Raw genomic sequence first — 21,574 nt, forward strand, 5'->3', positions numbered from 1 at the left:
TGCATATTTTTTGCCTTGATAAATAACCGTGACCTTTCAGATTTACTAAATAGGTTATCAAGGTAATGATTACGAACACACTACTGTAGAATAATTTTCTACGATTTTGCATTGAACACTTTTTATTTTAGAATCTATTCAACCCGAAACAAATTGATTTTAATCCTGTTTGAATATGCATATTATTGGGTTAATGCACTAAGTCCATTAACCAAAAAAACATCATTAACTTTGAATTCGAAGAGGTCAATGCATCGATGGCAGCTAAATCAATCAATGCATTTTAGCTTTTATAAATCGTTTCACGAATTTAAAATTGTAGCGCTGTGTTTAAACTGAAATTTTTTGGCTCATCACCAATCGTTGGTAATATAAAACTTGAAAAGAGTTTTTCTTCTTCTAAAAATAGACCTAACACCTTAATCGTCCAATCGAAACCTGATTAGATAATAGTTACGCTCAAAATATTCTTCCATATCGAATATACCAGCAACTTGTCTGTAAAAGAATCATCTTAAATGTGCATGTGCAGACAATTTCAATTGAATACCTTGTTGACTCTAAAATAATAATTTTTTCATCGTTAACCACATGAGTTAGTCATGTAAAAATATTCGTTTGGCTACAAGCCAACAACAAATTGAGACAGGATATGTCAGAAGAGGTATTTATTAAGTGACTTAGTGTTTTGATAACATTATAATATGGGCTTGAAAGAACTTTTTCTTTATGGACTTGTCTCAATTGCTTTATGGGCTACGGTTTTTTTAATAATCTTAACTCGATAATATTTCTATTTGAGTTACGATGACTATTATTGGAAAGATTATTTTTAGAACCAAAAGTTTAAATTTTATTTTCTTAAAATTAGGGTGAATTATTTGTATTGAAACGAATGATAAATTTAGATTCCAACATCTCATTCTAAATTTGTTCATTAACAACACTCTGATCGTATAACTGAAATAGTCAATGTTTGTATCAGCTCGATAATAATTTAAAAAAAAGGCACATGCGTCCGTGTACCAACTGTCCTCCATTATCAACTAATCTATCCGTTCTCTTTCAGCAAAATTTCTTTCATAAAAACTGAACCCAATAAAAATTAATTTTCACCAACAAAACCTAACCTTCATCAGTCATCACGTTGTCATTCTATAAGACGTTTTTTTCTTCTTCTTTTAAATAATAACGAATAAACATTTTTATTTTAGTGTCATCGTGTTGTATACATTTTTCATAACATGATAAAGCATAATTCCAATTTAAATAAGAATCTTTCTGTGTAGATAGTGTCATTGATGAGACGGAAAACACTTTATTTTCTCTTATTTTTGTTGTTCATCACTCTTCAAGTCTTCAATCTTTTTCAATTCGATCTCGTCTGCAGATCAGCTCGAATAAATGGTAACGATTCTCAAACGACATTAAGTGTATGGAACAATACTTCACATGTTGCAAAATGAAATAAAAGATGAAATTGTTTAGCAAAATAACATCGCGTTATATACCAGATCCGAAACCGAACGGAGTAACTTTCTCATTCTATACATTATGTTGATATGGTTTTGTCTCGTTAACCATGCCTGATAATAAATCTTTCTGCTGGCATTGGTGAAATAATGTTGCCATCTTTACAACGAGTACAACTACAACACTATTGTGGTTTGCAATGATTGAACTAAATTGACTCTTTATGGCAAGCTGCACGGTTCTGATAAAAATGAAATTTATTGTCTATGGAATGTCATAAAGAAACAGAAAGAAAGAAGAAAAACAATACGCGATTAAGTTTCTACCAGACTTTCATGAACTTTTTAGTTTTAGTTGTGTGTTGGTGGAGGCTACGCTCGTTATTATTTTGATCAAATTGTACAAATGAGGAAAATTTATGCAATTGCGTAAGGCGTCATACACAAAAGATGTCACGATATAAGGGTGAGTGATATGTTTTAAAAGACGAGAAGTTTCTACTGTGAGAGTTTCAAATGTTCAAAGAAACAGTGAGACGTTCGGTGTGTATGACCCCTAACATCAAATGATCTGCCAATATTTGTTCAAAATAAAAACATTCTGATACTATGACTTCCACCCATAATATTCCTGTAACCATATACTATTCAACCGTATTCGACATCTCGACACTACGGAAAGCTCATTGGCAAAATCATAAAAATATCTTTTGAAAACATGAAAAATGAAAAAGTAAACTACATAACCGATTATCGTTTGCTCGTTTATCTCAAAGAAACAGTCTGTTTTTAAGGGGAGCATAGCGTATAATTGTTGTCAAGGAAATTCCAAGAATACGACATTGAAGGATATCTGTAATGTAATTTCTATTAATAGCAACGAAGCATTGATCTTTCTAAACAGTAAACATCTACTAATGTGATGGAACTAATTATAATTCATTGTTTAAGTCCATTTTAGGTGTAGATATGTGTAGCTAACTTTATTTGTTGATATCGACGGTACACTAAGTCTGTTAAAATGTATATACCTCACTATCTCTCAATTTAGTTCAAAACAAATATTGTTCACATAATACACAACATAAAATCGATAATTTCCTTTAAAGTTAGTTGGTACATGCCTAATCTAATACCCAAATGAAACGGTTTTGAGAAGGGTTGATTTCGTTCTAATTATCTTAACGAAAGCGGCTGGGTATATTAGGTGCCAGTTATGGAACCGTTTGCCTTAAAATATGAGATAGGTTATAATTAGGTAAATCATTTTGTTTTCATAATTTTAATAAGCATTTTGTTCGCTCATATCATTTACACGAGATGAGGTCGCATATGTGTGTTACAATGAGATTACATACTTTCTGTGCTTCTAGACGGCTTTTTAAATTGAATTATTTTCAGAAAGTCATTAGTGAAACTGAAACGGCTGCTTCTTCGTTCACTTATCAATGAGTTGACTAAATCTTAGGCATTGCTTGTTCGTAATGTATCCGAACATAATGATATTATGTCTGTCGTCATTTTAACGTGAATATAACAACGTGGAAAGAGACATTTTACAGTGGAATCAACAGATATTTCAAAGCCATTTTCAATTTGTTTAACCTAGCGTGCAGTCTAAACAGCATTAAAATAGGCATAACACGCTAACAGAGCCAGAAAAAATCGATATTCAAAAGTTACTCAACTCGAACTTGAACCTTTTACGCGCCCATATGTATTTTTAGCTCTATTCATCGGCATACCATTGCATAATTCTATTGATAAAATTCGAGTGACATGCAAGGCCAAGCAAGACTTTAAAATAGCGCGTTTGATTAAATGCCAAATAAATTTCTAATGTTCCTTAACACCATCCATGGCACGTGTAATTTTTCCAAACGCTACTCAACCATGCTAAAAAGAACCACGACTGCATGAGAAGACTTTTCAGGTATATTTACTGCTTCTTTAAAGTCGTTTTTATTTTACAAATAAATGTATATTTGGCATAACCTCAATGACTTTGTCTTTTTTACACGTCTGTGTAACTGTTAAATTTTTTTTTAAATTAGCAACTAAACGACAATTACTCAATCTATTCAGAGGTGGTTGTGTACCATATAATTATCTACAAAAAATGTTCCATGAATGTTTCTGGTCTGTAAAGTTTAGTTGACTTAATTTTTGTGTAACCGGAAATTCACGAAAGTCAATCCGTGACAGTATAAACATTTGAGCTAATAGTCAAAGGTATGTTCGTTACATATTATTCGCAATATGCAAATACGTTCATGCATCGTACCAGGGCCTATTTTTGGGAAATTGAATTTTCCAAATTTCCTAAAATTTGCTAATATTTTCCAAAATTTTCCAGAACTTGCCAAATTTTTTGATAGCAAATTCTAGCAAATTTTGGGAAATGTTGGAAAATTTTAGCAAATTTTGGCAAATTCTGGCAACTTGGAAAATTGAATTTCCCAAAAATAGACCCTGCATCGTACTGCACTTTCAGTTTGTTTTTTATTTGAAATTTTCGTTTCGTTGAATGTTTATACGCTAACAATTTTCAAGTTTGTAATTAACATTAGTGTGTTTAATGTTAGAAACACATAAAATTCTATCTAAAAATAATTCAATGCAAGCATTTCCTCTGTGATTTAAAAAAAAACATTCAAAAACCCCACAACTCAGAGACGTGTTCGTCTATAAAAATATCATAAATTTTCATTGTTTATTTATGAGAAAATCCGCTACAATTATTATCAATGTCAGGTTCAATGTGAATATCTAACGTCGAATTGATAACATTGTACAATTTGTCATAGTGAAGAGTGTTGTGTAGCGAGTTCTAGTTTATTTATGCGAATTGTCGTGTGTATTGGTTCAATTGTAATATAACTAATAATAAAAAATGTGTGTCGGAAACGGATGTTTCATGTCATTGTTACGCACACGAGTAGTTCGAGGGCTACATAATATTTTAAAAAAAAAATTATAAATAAAATGGCTCTGAAAACTTGATCTTGTTGCTAATAAAAGTGGTTGTGTAACGAAAACAGCTACTTTGAAAGAGCATCGACCATATACCTCGGTATCACTTTTAATTCCGAAAAGATAAATGTAAGAAATAGCTTTAAATATTCATACCGAAATGTTTATTTACATAATTTATCAATTATTTTCGTGTTGTCTACGTTTGAATTGTATATTTCCATATGAAAATAGGTAGGAGATAAAAAAAAAGAAACGTTGATCATGTTTCGAAGTCGTAGCGTAGGTTTGGGAATATATGGAAAATGTGTATTTATTTGATGAGATTGGGCCCATATAGTGCAGCAATATTAGTAAATCATAAATTAGAATGTTCAACTGTTTCTCAGTAATTAAATTTTATGGACAGTCATTTACTCTTTGAACAAGAAATGTTTGTATAATGAACTTAGTCGATTCCTCTAACACACAAGAGCGATTACATTAATAGGCAGCATAGCATAGCTCAAAGATGAATTTTCCGTTTTGGGCAAATAATTCTTTTTTCGATTTCAAAACCACCTATGAATTCGATGGAAATAGATTCTCGTAGGAATATCAACAATTTATCTGATATATACCTAAATCCCAAGTGTGAAATATGAAAAAAAAATATATTCTATGAAATAGACGGCTACATTTACACAATTTACAATTCAAAATTGTGGAGTATACTTCAGTCTATTGACTGCATGCATGCACAAAGCAAATATTCATCTAAATAAAAGTACCTTTGTGCATTGAAATGAACTTAACTTACGTAAATTGATCAAATATTTGTATTTCTTATGGAGATATTGATATCGTATCACTCAAATGGTGTGAGAATAAATATTGACCCGGTAATCATTTTGAACTAATTCATTTCTCGTGTCGGTTTTATTGTTTACAAATAAACAATAATTTTACCTGACCATACAGACGAAATATTGCCCTTCCTTATTATTGTCGTTGTTACAACTTCGAACAATCAGAAATAGTAAAGAATGCACACAATTTCCTTTAAAAGGCACTAAGGCAGCTGTCGTCCTTGAATAATGATGAGTCCGGCTGATAGAAATATAATTCCTACACAGAAATGTAGAGTTAGATTTAAACCTTTCAGAGATTAACAGTGGGTGACTCAATCCTTTTTGGGATTAAAATTTAATGCCAAAGGAATTACTTTCATTACATTTCGAGTTGGTAAAATTAAATTTTTTAGTTGAGTCGACATCTAATACGTTTAACGAGGAATTCTTTTATTTATCTGAATGTTTGAAAGTTTTTCATAATGATTTTTGAGCCCGATGAGACCTGAAGCACCCGTGTCGCCTTTTCCATATGGGTAAAATGGGCAGCTACCCGTGGCGCCCGAAGTAGATCAAAAGAAATTGGCGTTCTTGATCCCGTCGGAGTTTATTTAGAACCGTTGTTGTTGAAGAGAAAAAATTCCCCGTGAGAGTAAAATACGGTGCCTAATCCCTTACCGTCCCCAAAAAATCGAAAGCAATCCCACACGGATCTATTTTAATCCCAATTTTTTATCTGTGAATGTAAACGAGTAAACCGATTTTCATTGACATTGCCCATTATCCAAGAAAAAACTGTAAAGTCCTTGAATGATGACTGTCTAATGTCACCTTTTATACATCTGATACATATATTTTCTTCCATTCTAAGCTTATGCTTAGTAGCAACTGAGTCTCGTCTCATTTTTTATTCCACATAATCCATCCAGAACTACCATCAGCACTCTTAATGATTATCTAAAATATGCATGAAAAAAAACTTCCACTTCTATTCGTCAGTTACAAACTACTTGTATCTAAAAATTACACTGCCATGGATGCTACATATTATGTTCAAAGTGCATAAAAAGTGTATAGAGCGCTGTGTATACATTGAAAAGGATATATTATAACAAGGTGAATCAGTTAGAGAAAATATAAACATAGTATCTTTCTGGGTGCTTCATCTAAGCTAAAAGTTGTTTGTGTCAGTTCAACACATAGATAGATATATTTAATGGTTACATTTAAACGAGAATGGGAAAAATATCAAAATACATTACGATAATTTGTACAAACTTTTTCAATCGAAACAGTTTTAACTGTTTTTACGTTAACTGTGTCGATCTCATCAATTTGCTTTTTTATATAAATTATAAGTGCTGAAGCGAAATGATTCATAAATTATAAGTGATTAAATACCGTATACTTAACTTATAACCACGATCGTGCATTTTCACTTTTTTGTTCACCGAATAGCACATGTTTTTCCATCTCAAAAGTGTAACGCGCTATTATACGTTATTATGATGAATTACGAATTGCTAATTCCCTTGTCAGATAAGTCAGATTTGTGAAAATTACTTATGCTAAATGTGAACGAAAACCACAAATAATCAGATGCAGTCGTCGGGGGTGTGACCCTGAACGATGTTTCCATTATGATGTGATGACAAATTTTCCCAACTAGACTGTCTGGTCATTTAATTTTGCGGCCTCGTAACAATTATACCACATTTTTAAATGTCAGGAGACTACGTGTATATATGCACATGTTGTGAAATGAAGCAGTAATTTGTTTTGAAGACATTAAATTATCCTATTGTGTGGGTGTTTAAGAATTGAATTATTTCAATAGATATAGAGATGAGTGTAAACTGTAAACACTGTTTACTAAATAGCACTGTAATTTCGAAAAGTCCATATGGTCGATTATGATTAATTGTTTGTTTTCAAAATTCAGTGGGGGTAAGTAAGTCAATTTCTTAAACTATTGATATTTCTCCCATACATCAAATATCAAAAGTTTACGAAGTAGACTAACTTACGAACTTCACGAACCATATTAGTTTACCCCTAGTGTCTCAAATAAAAACTCCAATCTTTTCGTTCTCTCAATCCAATTTACGTTACGAAATTGTGTTATTTCTTCACTTCCACTCCAAAATCGTTTGGAAAATTCTTGGAAAATTTGGAAAAAATATGAGAAAACATTTTCTCAAAAATTGTTCCTGGGAGAAAATGGTTCGTTCACTGTTCATGGTTCAAAGTATTAATATTTGAAACACAGGAAAACCCGAGGGGCAAATATTCATAGAAAATATTTTGTCAGCGATGAACTCTCATAATGACAGTCTTTCTCTAAATTTCTTATTTCTCTTACTTCTCTCATATTTCTATATATTCGTTATGAAGTAGTGAGAGAAAAAAGAGATTTAGAAAAAGGCGGTCATTATTACCGAAAATCCTTTGAAAAGCCATCAAGAATAAGTAAAACGTTTTCTGAAAATCCTAAGAGAATTGTCTTTTTGAAAATCCTTTCTTTCACAAAACATCACAACTAAACATTGGATGTATTTGTGGTCTCGAAAAATTGAGAAATTAATATAAATTCTGTTTGTAGCACATTTAGTTAATATAGTCACATCTTGATGGTGAATGTGTCCCCATACACCATATGGTCGAAATAAGAAAAGTTTCTTTTCATAATATTAAAGTTCACCTCTTTCCAAGTATAGATAATTTCTCTTCAAAAAATCAAAGATTTTATCATCCAGTCCAATTAATTACAACCATTCTTTCAGCACGTTAAATGCTATACACAACAAAAATGTTGTAAAGCTTGGAACAAAGTTCAGGCATGATTCTTATTTGATGTTTTTTATATGAACTTCTCTCTACCTTTTAAATTATGGGTGCAATTGATGTGTAGCATAAAAAAATAAAAGCAAAGGCGAATGATGTTGTTAAAAAAATCAAATTATCATATTTCACTACTCATCACTATTAATATACAATGTTTTTCATTCGCCTTTCGTTCATCATCCATCTCTAATACTCGGCGGTGCGGCATCATATAATTAAATTTATTAATTTCTATAATAATACGATGCAAGGTAAAGTAAAAAAAAAAGTTTATTTACTTACATCATGGTAATAAAATCAATGCTGTTCAGTTTCCTGAATCTCCATAAAACTAATTCTCTTACATAATTAAAATGTAATTTCAAAAAACACTGAAACTCAATGATATATTGACTTCCAACATTATATACAGCACAAAGCAGAAATGAAATACAAATTTTCCCGTTTTCCCATAGATAAATCAATGTGAAGCTCACATCAATGTGTGTTTATTCCGATACGGTCGTTGTTGTTTGATTTTCATTTGTAGAGCTAGCAGACTCAATGATCGTAGAAAATTTTCATTCAGAACCGGAATCGGATGCACTTTTTTCTGTAAAAATTTAAATTACATTTGTGTGCATTGTACTATAGCATTCGTTCTACCTCATTGCTTACGCGCCCATAGTTCGTACATATAATGCAAAAATGTATCTACACTTTGCATGGCATAACTACTTTACCATCTTATCTGACTGAATTAACAGAAATTTGTAAACAATTGCCCGATGTGTATGTTCAATGTTCATTATGTACTGCACCCATTTCTGTATTCACATCTTACACTTACGATAGTATATGTACCTCATCAAGAAGGTAAATAGAATGCAATTTGGTTCGAAATGAGCAAAGAAAGTATTACACACACTGGAACATGAGCAAAGAAAAAAAAATGAAAACTAAAAGCATATCTAAGTAGTTCTCACATGTGGCTACGTTTACAAGATATATTCCATATGAGTTTGAGTATAGTATGTTGTTGTGTGTCAATTTTTATTTATTTTTGTTATGAACATCTTCTATATACATGAATATAATACGAGAGACAACAGCAGCGGTGCAATGAACTTTATAAATGAAATGAATTGATAATTTATTAAGATTTATTATTGGCAATGTTTTTGTTGAGTGGTCAAACTATTCGCTCGTTTATATCGGCTTTAAGGGGATAATAACTTTTCTTGTTTCACTTTTCGTTTAAGATTTTTAATTAGCAAAACAGGTGTTACAATAAAATGAGAATTTTACGATGAGTAGCACGTGCACTGTTTTAATAGGTAATTACGTGAAGTGAAGCTTACTTGTTTAGTTAAATTAGATGGTAACATGTTACAAACGGCCAACGTATCACAGTACAGTGTATTGGACAGATCTTTACTTCTGTTGTATATAGAATCGAGATACCATTTAAGAGTTCTGGTAGAATAAATAGGTTTTACTTACTAAGCAAAAAGGAAATGAGTCAGCGGTAAAAATAATTTCCTGGTGGCTTAGTGAGTAATAGTACATTACTGTCTTGCTGGGACATTTTTGTGGGAAGGTTGTATTTCGAGCCGAAGGCGAGGAATGCATCCCACACGCCTCAACAAAAAATTTCAAAACTTCGTTGTCTTGTGACCAGAAAATGAAAAAATTATTTTCCGATGTTTGATAGCAAGTCCTTTACGTCAATAGATTTAACACACTTGTGGGTTTATAAAAGGACAAAAACCAATAGTCATAGCTTATATTGGTCATCATAGTCGATGACAGATGATGAGCTGTTTCTAAAAGATTGACTACATCCAGTACATTTAGATGGTTTTGCCTTCAAATTACTGAAGTTATTAGGAGTAAAAAATCCCAAAGGATTATTTTGAAGCATTCAGAAAAAGTTTGCACTAACATTACGTCTGCGAATGGGAGTGGTTGTACCCAATGTAATGTCTGATTATGTAGCTGTTAAATCTCACTTCATCTCCATTCTATGTTTTCTTATAAGCAAATTTTCAAAATCAATTTTCAATCGATCAATCAATCAAAAACTTACTCGAACTTAAAGACGTCCTGTGAGGAAACTTTTGTGCTTTCGTACCGAAGGACAAAATTGCAAAACTTTGTGCTACATATTCGCGTATAATTATTATGATTCTACTCCAAAAGAACGACCATATTGTGAGCTTTTGAATGTTATTCATAATGTGCTCATGAACTTTACATCCATTTCAGACGAAACAAAAACAAAATTCAAAGAGCTGAATAGAACACACGTGTCAGCTATTTTCCAAATACTTTACATGAATTTCTATGAACACAGTATTTATTAAAGCTGTGTAAGTCTATTCAGAAATTGTCTTGTTCAGGTTCTTATGGATAAAACAAGTTCACGACAATATGTTATAGACATGAAGAAAGGCAAGCACATTCATTTTATCATGTAAATCAACACAGATGAACATAACCAGAAAAAACGGCGTATTTTAGAAGTTTTCTACCATTTTATAGGTGCTAATAAATGTGAAATATGTGTTGAAGAAATGTTTATGTGAAGTACCCCATTACGTCATATTTCAGTCTTGTTATTCAGATCCACGGATCGATATAAGAAAGCAATTTCAAGGGAAATCTAATGAACTCTAATTCTATGTAGATGCAAATGTGTGAGTATAGTGTATCACTATCACTCTTGTGCACTGGGTGGTGCGAGTAATTGCCTTAACCTCCTCGAACAGAATGTTAAGTTGTAAGAAGTGTAAAGAGTACCTAATGTATTTCATATATCTTTATGAACCAAAGTTAATCGCACGAATCTCCTTGTTTACCTGTTTTACCTATTCTCAACGACATTCCAAAACAAATCTGTTCGACTCCCCATGTCATTCTACTAATACTCAGCTGTCATCTTTCTTTCTAGCAAATCTATTTTATCTGAAAGCATCTGTAGCAAAGTATAATGTCGCAAATATTGCAGTATGTTGTCATTAATTTTATTCTTTTCTCTTCTTTCCAGCAAAAAAACAAAATGGTGCTGCATTACGAACAAATAGTCTAGGTACTGGTATACGAACACCACCATTAGAGCGAAAAAGCAAATTTAGTGCTTTAGGACGATTTTTCAAACCGTGGAAATGGAGAAGAAAAAAGAAAAGCGAAAAATTCGAAGCCACATCAAAGTGTAAGTGAAATAGATTGGATTAAAAAAAAACATAAACATTTTCTAATGTTCCGTACTTGTTGGGTTAATTGTTCACATAACACAATGTCACATAGTTAACATAATTATTTGAGATAAATTGTTTAAATAGTTGCCGAAGCGTTAATATAATGAATTCCTGGAAAACACTTGAGGCTGTATGCTGAACTAAAAAGAATTTAATTTGAAATATCGTTCAAATTGTATGGAAACGAACAATTTTGTTGATTATTCCACATTCTTGTTTTTTATGCATAGCTTTTCGATGTAGGTTAACATAACTATGTTAAACTATAATAACACATTATTAACTTAAACTCGTTACAGAATATGATATGCCTCGTTCGATTTTCATTAGAAGATCTCACTATTGACACCAAGAATTTATTTCCGCATTTTTAAGTTTTCAATGTTCGTACGAACACTATATTCAATCAATAGTATTTTACTTTCGAAAGCAGGCCAGTGGCCATCAACATAATCAAGCTTGATTAGTCTTTTAGAAAAGGCAAGAGGGACGTTATGTTATCATTAGGTCTGTTACTGCTTTTGTACCTTCATATTTATTTGATGAAAAATCTTCTACTTCATTTGTTTTAACATTCTTTTTACGTTATGAGTCCAGAGTAACGAGATTGCTTATTATTATCGTTATTAACGATAACATAGCGGTTTGAACGGTTTTCAGCGAAGGTGAAGGAGTAGCTCGAATTGTAAATTGCATATTAGAGCAACGCAGACTTCATATGTGTCTTGACGATGAATGAAAAAAATGCATTGAAATGAAACGATCAAAGTGTTGATGTGATTTCTTTTAGATCATATATTAAGGCGGAAACAACACTAATTGTGATTGATGAAAATGCCTGAAGTGACTTTCAAAATTTTTAAATATCAAATCAGTGAATCTTAAATATTTTGAAAATATCAAGAAAGTAAAGAATTGTGTGCATCAAACGAATTTCTAATTGAAGATGACAGTACCGTAATATACCGTAATTTACGAAGTAGGTACATGAATTAGATTTTTATCTGATCTTGAGTTAACGCTTTAAATTGTCAAAGACCATTTTGACCAGTATATCAATTGATAGTTGTGTTTCTTGTTTTGGGGCCGAAAACGAAGTTTTTTTCAAATTCGTTCTCACCTTAGCTGAAACTTTGGGAGCCTTAAAAAAGACCTCGGGAAAAAAGGAATGAAAATTCATTTTCTCAGGTAAATGAAATTTCCAGCGATAGTAATGAGGGACTAAAGTAAGGAACAAGTGTGTAGGCAATTGGCGCAGTGCCCCTCAAAGTGGCGACATTGCCATCGACATTTGCCACCATGGAAATTTCACTGTATCTTATGGCGAAACGGTTTTTCTAACTGAGGAGCATATTTAACGCGTTTGACTTCCCCCTATGGCTCCAATCACCATGCAATTAATGCTTCGACTGAACTCAAGAAATTTAACCAATAAATTACCAACAAAATTTGCGTCACAAATGGGAATTGTCCTCAACAATTTGGAGAAAATTTTAGGATAAAGTAAATTTAAAGACAAAAATCGAATCAATTGGTTAAATTTGTTGAGTTCAGACGCAGAATGCGACACCCTTAACGAGTCATGAGTTCGAAAGTTTGAATGACCATGCCAAAATTCTAACTTCAAGTTTGCAGACATAATGTACCTATCTATCTAGATATTTCCCGATCAGTTCTTACCGCTGCACTGATAGAAACCTCGTCACCAGAAAGTTTCAACCCGATGAATTATTACTACTTCTGGTCAGAAGATTCCCTGTAGGCTGAACAAATCTAGGAATTCAAAAATTTCGCATTCTGTTCATTTTTCCTTAGAGGTACTAATGGCACAAAGTGCGAATAGTCAAATAAAGACTAATCGCGCTCTGTGCGAATAGCCTTTTCGTAATTATTTGCTCGAATCAGAGATGCATTTATACTTTTAGAGTTGTGAAGTTTCCTATTTTTGCATCATCAAAAGTCAGTGTTCCTTTAAAAAAAAAAATCTGAAACTTGAGAGAATCTTTAAAATTTGAAATGAATCATAAAATGACTTCGCATTGACCCTACGGAATGATCTATCGAATTCAGAAAATTCTTTTGTCAAATCTTAGAACCATTGAGTTACACGGTGAGCTTGAAAAAACTTTTAGTCGAAAGTATTTACACATGGGATTTTTTTCCTGAAATGAGTCTATCGAGGTCCCAGCATTCTATTTATGTGGAAATTAAAATCGCCGAACCGTATCTTTTTTGATGAAGTGCTATTTTTCTGATGAAAATGTACCCCGGCGAACTTTGGCGACTTTTGCCGCCTGTGAATTAAATGTTTTTCGATACAATCAATCATTTTTAGTTAGTCCGAGGCCAGAGCTCTCCAACCATACCATGTACGACACATACCGAGTGGAAAAGGTTGATCTGATACCTCTTTAAATGTGTTGAATACGCCCTACTCGAAAGTACGAGAAAACCATCAAAATTCTAGTGTTTTCTCGGTTAAATTGTTAATGGTTTAGGTTGATTATGTGCTCTATGATTGGTTTTGAGAGACTATAGTTGAAATATGATTATATCAGGGGACGAACTCAGTTTTTAAATGAAAATTTATTGGATATGCAATGCAAACTAACAATTCAATTTCAACAAGGATAATATATTTTCCAGAAAGTAACGAAAAACAAAATATAAAAAATCATATTTCTTAACTACAAAACAAAAATCAAAGTATAACACTTTATAACATTCTTTTCAGGTAAAACAATCATTTCATTCAATTTTATTTTAGGGCTCGTTACTTGTGTAAGTTTTAAGATAATAAAATTAACAATTTAACCGAGAAAACACTAGAATTTTGATGGTTTTCTCGTACTTTCGAGTAGGGCGTATTCAACACATTTAAAGAGGTATCAGATCAACCTTTTCCACTCGGTATGTGTCGTACATGGTATGGTTGGAGAGCTCTGGCCTCGGACTAACTAAAAATGATTGATTGTATCGAAAAACATTTAATTCACAGGCGGCAAAAGTCGCCAAAGTTTACCGGGGTACATTTTCATCAGAAAAATAGCACTTCATCAAAAAAGATACAGTTCGGAGATTTTAATTTCCACATAAATAGAATGCTGGGACCTCGATAGACTCATTTCAGGAAAAAAATCCCATGTGTAAATACTTTCGACTAAAAGTTTTTTCAAGCTCACCGTGGTTAAGGAACATAATCAAAATAAAGTCTGCAACCACTTGTTTATTCGCCTAAGATGAATTATTTCAAATTTTGTGTTACAAGTTAGATTTGGCCCTTTCAGGACAAAAACATGCGCCCTGACAAGATATGGCTACACCGAAAAAAAAGTCCTTATTTGTAGAGATTTCCTGTGAATTTAGTTGATCCGAGACGAAGACGAGGTCAATGAACACACAAAAACGAGACTTTTCATTTTTATCCCGAGTGTATCTGTTTTGAGTATCTATCTTTTCGGTAAAAGTGGCTAAAATGAGTTGTCCAAAACTGATAGGCAAATAACTATTTTCTCAAATTATTTTAATATGTGAAAAGTCCAATGAGTACTTCGATCTTCCAAATATTCTCCTGAACACGAAATGAGATTCCATTTAAGTACAAAGTTGCATTTTTCTTGGTTTGTTATGCCCTATTTTTGACTGAACAAAATAATTTTTTTTTTAACTGAGTCTTTAGATAAACTCTTTAGTAGTAGTAACCTCTTATTTTAAAGTTAAAATTAAAAGCAATAAATTCTTCGGTTTGCGTAAATATTAATTTTAGCTATAGAAGCTATAGTCATTGAAGCTTTAGATAACGATTATGTAAATTTTGTGATAAAAATAATTTTGAAGAGACTACAAACTTCGTATAATAGAAATATGTTACGAAGCAAATGTCACATTTTTTTTGCTAACCAGTTTATTTTTACCTAATTGCAGCACTAGAAAGAAAAATATCAGTACGTGCCAATAGAGAAGAACTCGTCCAAAAAGGTATACTGCTTCCTGAAAGTCCAATTTCAACCATTCCTGAAATTTTTGGTAATTACTTGTTACATATTCTACATTCAAATACTTAAGTGTGTAGCCTAGATTGTATGATGATTTTCCCTGCAATTCGTAGAACTGTATTTCATTTGAAATACACATGAAATTATACCAACTTCTGAATTGTCTCTAGTTAAATCTAATAAATCACATCATTCAGTTCAATAAACAATTGTTGATGTTAACAGTCAATCTCGAGTTGTCAGAAAAGCTTCTCGAAGGAACAGTGATATGCGTTCTATATTTATGTCTGTAATGAACGTGTAGTCTCATAAAATCTTTGACTAGAACAAATATTTTGATGAGAATGGTGTGCAATAGCTGTGTAATCATTGAATCTTTTACTTCATTTGTTCAAAGAATTCCCTAGTAGTTAATACTAAAACTTTTATTTCATTCCTTTTTAACATACTTCACACTATATACTAGTTCTCATCAACCAGACATAATTGCTTTGTTTTAACGTTTCTGTCGACAACATGATTAGCTATTTCTAAAGGTTTATTTCATCCTTAAAGTTTATTATTCTGTGGACTAATCTGAAAGAATTCCCACTAAAGCTATATAAGATGAAAAAAACTTTCTCTTTGATTATTGTATGTATCAGCAAAAGATTCCTTCCTTCCTTTTCAATTAATGTAATTCGTTTTTTTTTTTACTTGCAAGTAAAATTAAGTTCACTTCCCATTAAATTTGCATGCATCAAAGAGATATATTCGCTTCAAGCTATTTTCCACATTCAAGGTATTCACAAACAACATTTCACACACAGTAGAATAACCACAGTTAATGCGCGCGCCGGCATCCCGGAATCCATCTTCCAGACTAATAAAACGTAGAATCTCTCTCCCATTTTTATTAATGCTGAGACTTCACTTTCTATGAAATCCCTAACACTAGATTCAAAATGTGTCTGGAGATCTCGTCATGCCTCAATAATGGTAGCGAAATTTAATTACTGTTCAAATGTCCGTTTAAAATTTGAAAAATAAAAATTCCGTCGTCATGCTTCGTTCACAAAGCTCAAAGCATTCTCGTTAAAAAGCTCAAACTTGATAAAATTTCAATAAGATGTCGCCATGCATCACTGAAATGTGCTTCAACAATATAACATCGAAAGCTCTGTTCACAACATTAATCGGAAAATTATTTTTGTTTTTGTTGTATAGGCGAAACGAATTTCACCGGTTTGATAAATCAGAACAATAACTCATCTAATTCCACAAATGTGTCTTCTGTCGGTACATCTGTGTCGGTACAGCAAATATGCCAATCAAATGGGAACAATAATTTGGTGCCACATTCTTTGTCCGCGCATGAAATTGGACAAGTACCTCTAACACCATTAGCGCAACATCAACAAGCTCTGCATCAACAATTACAATTGCGCTTTGCCAACAGTAATAATTCAGGTGAGTGGATTTTTATTAATGGAATTTTTTCGTCTTCTCTCCATTTCTCTTTCGATCATTTGCAATGTCAACATGGAAGTGACTAATTTATATAGCGGAAATATTTTTAATGTAGTGCACAGTGGGGTAATTTGTATAAATTACAACGTCGTATATTCTCACTAGAATTTTGATTTAGTTTCACTCGCAGTAAATTTTATTATTATTCAATTTTAAGTCTCGTTTTTAGTCAAGTGCTTATGTAAAACATAAATTTACTGAATTTTTCTTACGATAAGTTATATGTTGTTGTGTAGGTATCACTTCAATTTTTCGCTTTCATCCTGCCAGTAAAGCAAGTCTCGTGGATTCTTTGATTTGATTTTATAAAATTTATTTTTAAAACGCAGGCGAGACGTATCGCTTACCATTGTTGTGAAAAACGTTGTGTTTAACTCGGGAGAAAAGTTGGCTTTTGCATTTTATCGGGTACCCTCGTAATGAAATTTACAACTTTTCTTCCCTCGTTGAATAAACAACTATTGTTTAGTGCTTGGCGATAAAATGCCTACTCTCTGACATGGACGTGACAAGAGCGCGTTGCTATGTACATTATTTGTTCCTTTAAATCACTTGTTACCAGTCGAAAAATCAAATAATCTAAGATATGTGAATCGACTGAAGCGATCCAATTGTGTTAAGACTAGAAACGTAAAACCATTTCAATTTTGAGTGACACGATTGTCGAATAATTTTCTGATTGTATTACCGAGCTGGTATTCATTATTAGATGAAATACTTGAGAATATTTCCTGTACAGTCACAAATTACAACAAAACGATTTCCTCGTTCCAGACATTCTTGAATCGATTATTAATGTTGTTTGGTTTTTTGCTTATGATTTCATTTGCTACACGACACGTTAATTGAATTTAAAGTATTTTCCAAAAATCCACAACCATGGCCTAACCATAAAGAAAATTTATTAACAACGTACTGTGTATACGGTTCGTTCATTCAATCCATAAATACAGTTTAAGTGTGCAAAAAAAAAACAAATTCAATGAAATTCAATGAAAGAACAACAAAATACCAAAAAGAAACAGAAGCACGAGTTATTTTGAAAAATAAATAAACTTTTCTTTCTTCTCATGCACACAGTATAGATGAGGTTCTTGTTCAATGTTCATCTTATGAAATTAAGTAGTTGTGCAAAATTATGAATTTAACGCCGGTACAACGAAATTGAATTATAAACCATTCCCTGGGTGGAAAGCGGATGGTAGTTGGTGTAGATATATTAGATTCTATATTACACTAGACTATATATATTAGATTGGAGTGCACTTGTTGTTCGGAAAAGCTAACGGTACTTCGGTGTAATTTATGGCATGTTTTCAAAGAGAAAAATTGTTTGTAAATTTCCTTTTTCTACAATTTATGCTGAACAATTTTTTCCATTTTTTTCTTTAATGAGACTGTAACTGAGTCAGACCAATTTATTTATTAAATGGTGCTGATGTTTTCGATGAATTTAAGTTATGTGGATAATAATTAAAACGAGCAATTAACCTTTTAGAAGCGGTTACTTTGTCGGTTGCATAAAATGTCGGGGTGGTTTTTAGAGATACTTAAATTTTCAAATTACTTTGATTTTCCTATATTTTGAATCTGTAATCAAGACCTGGTCATTGGTTCACCTTTAATAAAAATGATTTTCGATTATTCTACACAGTCTTTCACTATATTTTGCATGAACGATATGAAACACTAGTCGAATTTTGAACAATAAAAGTAGAAGATTTGAAGATGCTGTTATATGTTGTTATACGTTTGCCGTCTGTAAAAAGAAAATTGAGACACAAAGCAAATAATATGTTAATACAATCTGCGTCCCGACTCCCGACCTTCCTATTTTAATATAAAATTTAAGATATGGTATCAGGGGTCGTACTACTCCTTATTTTCCTGATTTTCCTTATTTTTGTAAAAACCACCTTATTCCTCCTTATTTTTGAAAAAGTTCCTTTTTTTCCTTATTTTTCAATAATTTTGACGAGAAAATTACATTTTTGGATAACAGATAATAAAAAAAAATCGCTGCGCGGCAGAATACTGAGCAATAGGGTCATCGTAAATCTTCCCCCGATCTCCTACTGCTAGTAAACAAACCATAGAAATGTAGTTCCTTGTTGTCGATTTTACTGAAGAAAAATATCCACGTGGATTACAGTAATTTTGCTACCTTCCCACTCAATGGATTGAAGAATTGAAGGTAACGGACGAATGTTTGGAAAGAATTGCCTCTGTCTCACGCTAAAAAGCGCGGTCATACTAAGTCAGTTAAAACATCGACTTTACAAACAGTCAGTCTAAGAAACAATCTAACAACTTGTGTGATTTTTAATTATGAGCCTAAAAAAGCGTGCAAGGGGTTGTGCGTATAAAAAATCATCAAGATTTTTACCCAAAAATTTACTTCCAAGCTCCTTATTTTCTCCTTAATTTCAACCGAAAAATTCCTTATTTTCTCCTTATTTTTTTAAAAAACCTCCTTATTTCCTTAATAAGGCACGCCATTTTTGAGTGCGAGGTCTGTATGGTATAGATGAAACATTACTTTGCTGTATACTCGCAGTATCTACTTTTGTTTCCTTTTATCGATTCATAAGGCTGAGAATTGAATAAAGGCAACACTGAAGTTCCAACAATACTCAACAATACACATGGATTTCTATTTTTACATTTTGTTTTGTCTGCAAAAATGTAACAACAACTAAACTGAAATACATTTTCACCTAAAGCATTTTTTAAGGAAAGTCTGAAGCACAACCAAATAAACCAGTGTCGTATCGTTGCTTTCCAAAGGTTAAATGGACGACATTCAATTAACAACAAGCTGTTTATTACCTGAAAGCCTTTCAAATCTAATTGGTCACATATTGTAGAAGTTACACAATAATGCGAATGAATTGGCTTTGGTAATTGAACGAGGCAAAATATTGTCATGATAGAATGTGGGTTGAATGTATCTGATCAGGATATATCATTTGAAATGTGATAATCACATTTCATTGAGTGAAATCAGTTAAATATTTTGGATTCAGTAAGTCAAAATTGATAATGTCTTTTCTTCTGACTGAACTTAACGTATAAAAAAAGATGAAGTGTGTGCGGTCGACCGAACAAATTCCTTTTATTTTGCTCTTAATTAAAAAGAAAGTAATCCTTTCAAAGGATGGTAGGCTTAAATTTTCTGTTTGTTCATTGAACCTTAACTTGACGTTCGAGTAAACTTAGACAGTTTGTAAAGTCGATTTCAAATGAAAAATTTGACAAAGTCTGAATACCCAGTTAATCTTCCACATACAGTAAGAATATTAAGTATATCGGATCAATTACTTCATTTTATCTGAGTTTTTCAAAGAGTTTGTTGTGAAATCTATTACTTCATTTATTTAAACGTGCTTTTTGCTATATAAGACATCCATTAGTCAGAACTTGTCATGAAGTCGTTACCGATAACAGATATTTCCGTAATTCGTCTGTGTTTTTGTTCATGAAAGACTCATGATCTCAGATTTTTTTTTATTGTACAGTGATTTCACACAAATCAAAGAGTTTTTCACTCCATTATCCATCAGTTTTTTTTATGGTTTCAATTCGCATATTGAGACATTCACATGTGCGAGATTCATTGAATCGTTTCGTTGTTGTCAATATTGTGGTTCATCATTCCATTTCTCATGCGTAAAAAATCCTATACGTGTAGGTATCATTCGTGCCAAACGATTCGCATGTTTAAATAAAACGATAAAAAAATCGATAAGCTTGAAATTAGAACGATGACCTGCACTTAGGCTAATTCTTTTTCAGTTGCAATGCATTCACACTGTGTACAGTGTTTCTTTAACAAAATGTTAATGCATCAAGAAACGTAAATCATGTTAAAATAGGCTTGAGTTTCGACATATACGTTAGTAGTCCCTTTAGTTATTGTATAGCAATTTCAAAGAGCGTTTTCATAGGTACCTCTACTTGGGTACTCCAGTATTCTTAGCCTTTTCAATTAAAATATTAAACTTACCCATAAATCCAGTTTGTCAATTTGTCGACAGAATTTGTTGATATAGTAGACCAACTTTTGTTATACAAGACGGAGCAAATTCCATTTAAAGTTAATACATTCACTGAGTCATTATTTACCATCACCGCCAATTTAATTTCCTCTTTCTTTATTTGCTCAGACTGGCGAAAATTTTAGTACACAAATAAAACGCTTTCAAGTTTCCATTTACTTTTTACAAGAAAGCTATCAATTTCTCAATTATTTACTCGATCCTCTTATTGACCTAAAAGTTTCCGAAAGTACTAACCTCAAGCCTCGTTGGAATGTACAAACATTATTTATTCATTTTAGGAAGACCTTGAAACTATAACGAATACGACTTCGAAATTCAGAAATTGTTCCTAATTTATTTGCACGAGAAAGGGACATCATTTACTTAAAAGCTATACCACCCAAAATCAGTTGTTACTTAAACGACCCAAACACACCAACAAAGTACGACAGATGTTTGTCATAGTTTAATTGGCACAGAATTGTAAATGCCATAACATTTTAAATTATTCATGTAAAACCTAAATTTTCTTCGCAAACCCTTTCGAACATTGATATTGATAGACGATGTGTATTAAAACAGAACATAAGTCGAATGAATACCTCGATTTATAATACCAGACAGTGTTCCTTTCGTTATCTGTATATGTATGTACTGTATACACACTACTGG

At 32.2% G+C, this 21,574-nt stretch overlaps 1 protein-coding gene across 11 annotated transcripts in view; it reads left to right on the forward strand.

The window, feature by feature from the left end:
* The window catches only part of LOC119076046 (phosphatase and actin regulator 1), a 101,577-nt gene that overhangs the window by 26,086 nt on the left and 53,917 nt on the right, over window positions 1-21,574 (forward strand). For all 11 annotated transcript variants that reach the window (XM_037182729.1, XM_037182737.1, XM_037182761.1 and 8 more), the window contains 3 exons: window positions 11,148-11,312; window positions 15,283-15,384; window positions 16,560-16,802. In XM_037182729.1, coding sequence (XP_037038624.1) covers window positions 11,148-11,312; window positions 15,283-15,384; window positions 16,560-16,802 — 510 coding nt within the window. The remainder of the gene's footprint in view (window positions 1-11,147; window positions 11,313-15,282; window positions 15,385-16,559; window positions 16,803-21,574) is intronic.

Source organism: Bradysia coprophila, chromosome III (genome assembly GCF_014529535.1).
Source record: "Bradysia coprophila strain Holo2 chromosome III, BU_Bcop_v1, whole genome shotgun sequence".
Lineage (NCBI taxonomy): Eukaryota > Metazoa > Arthropoda > Insecta > Diptera > Sciaridae > Bradysia > Bradysia coprophila.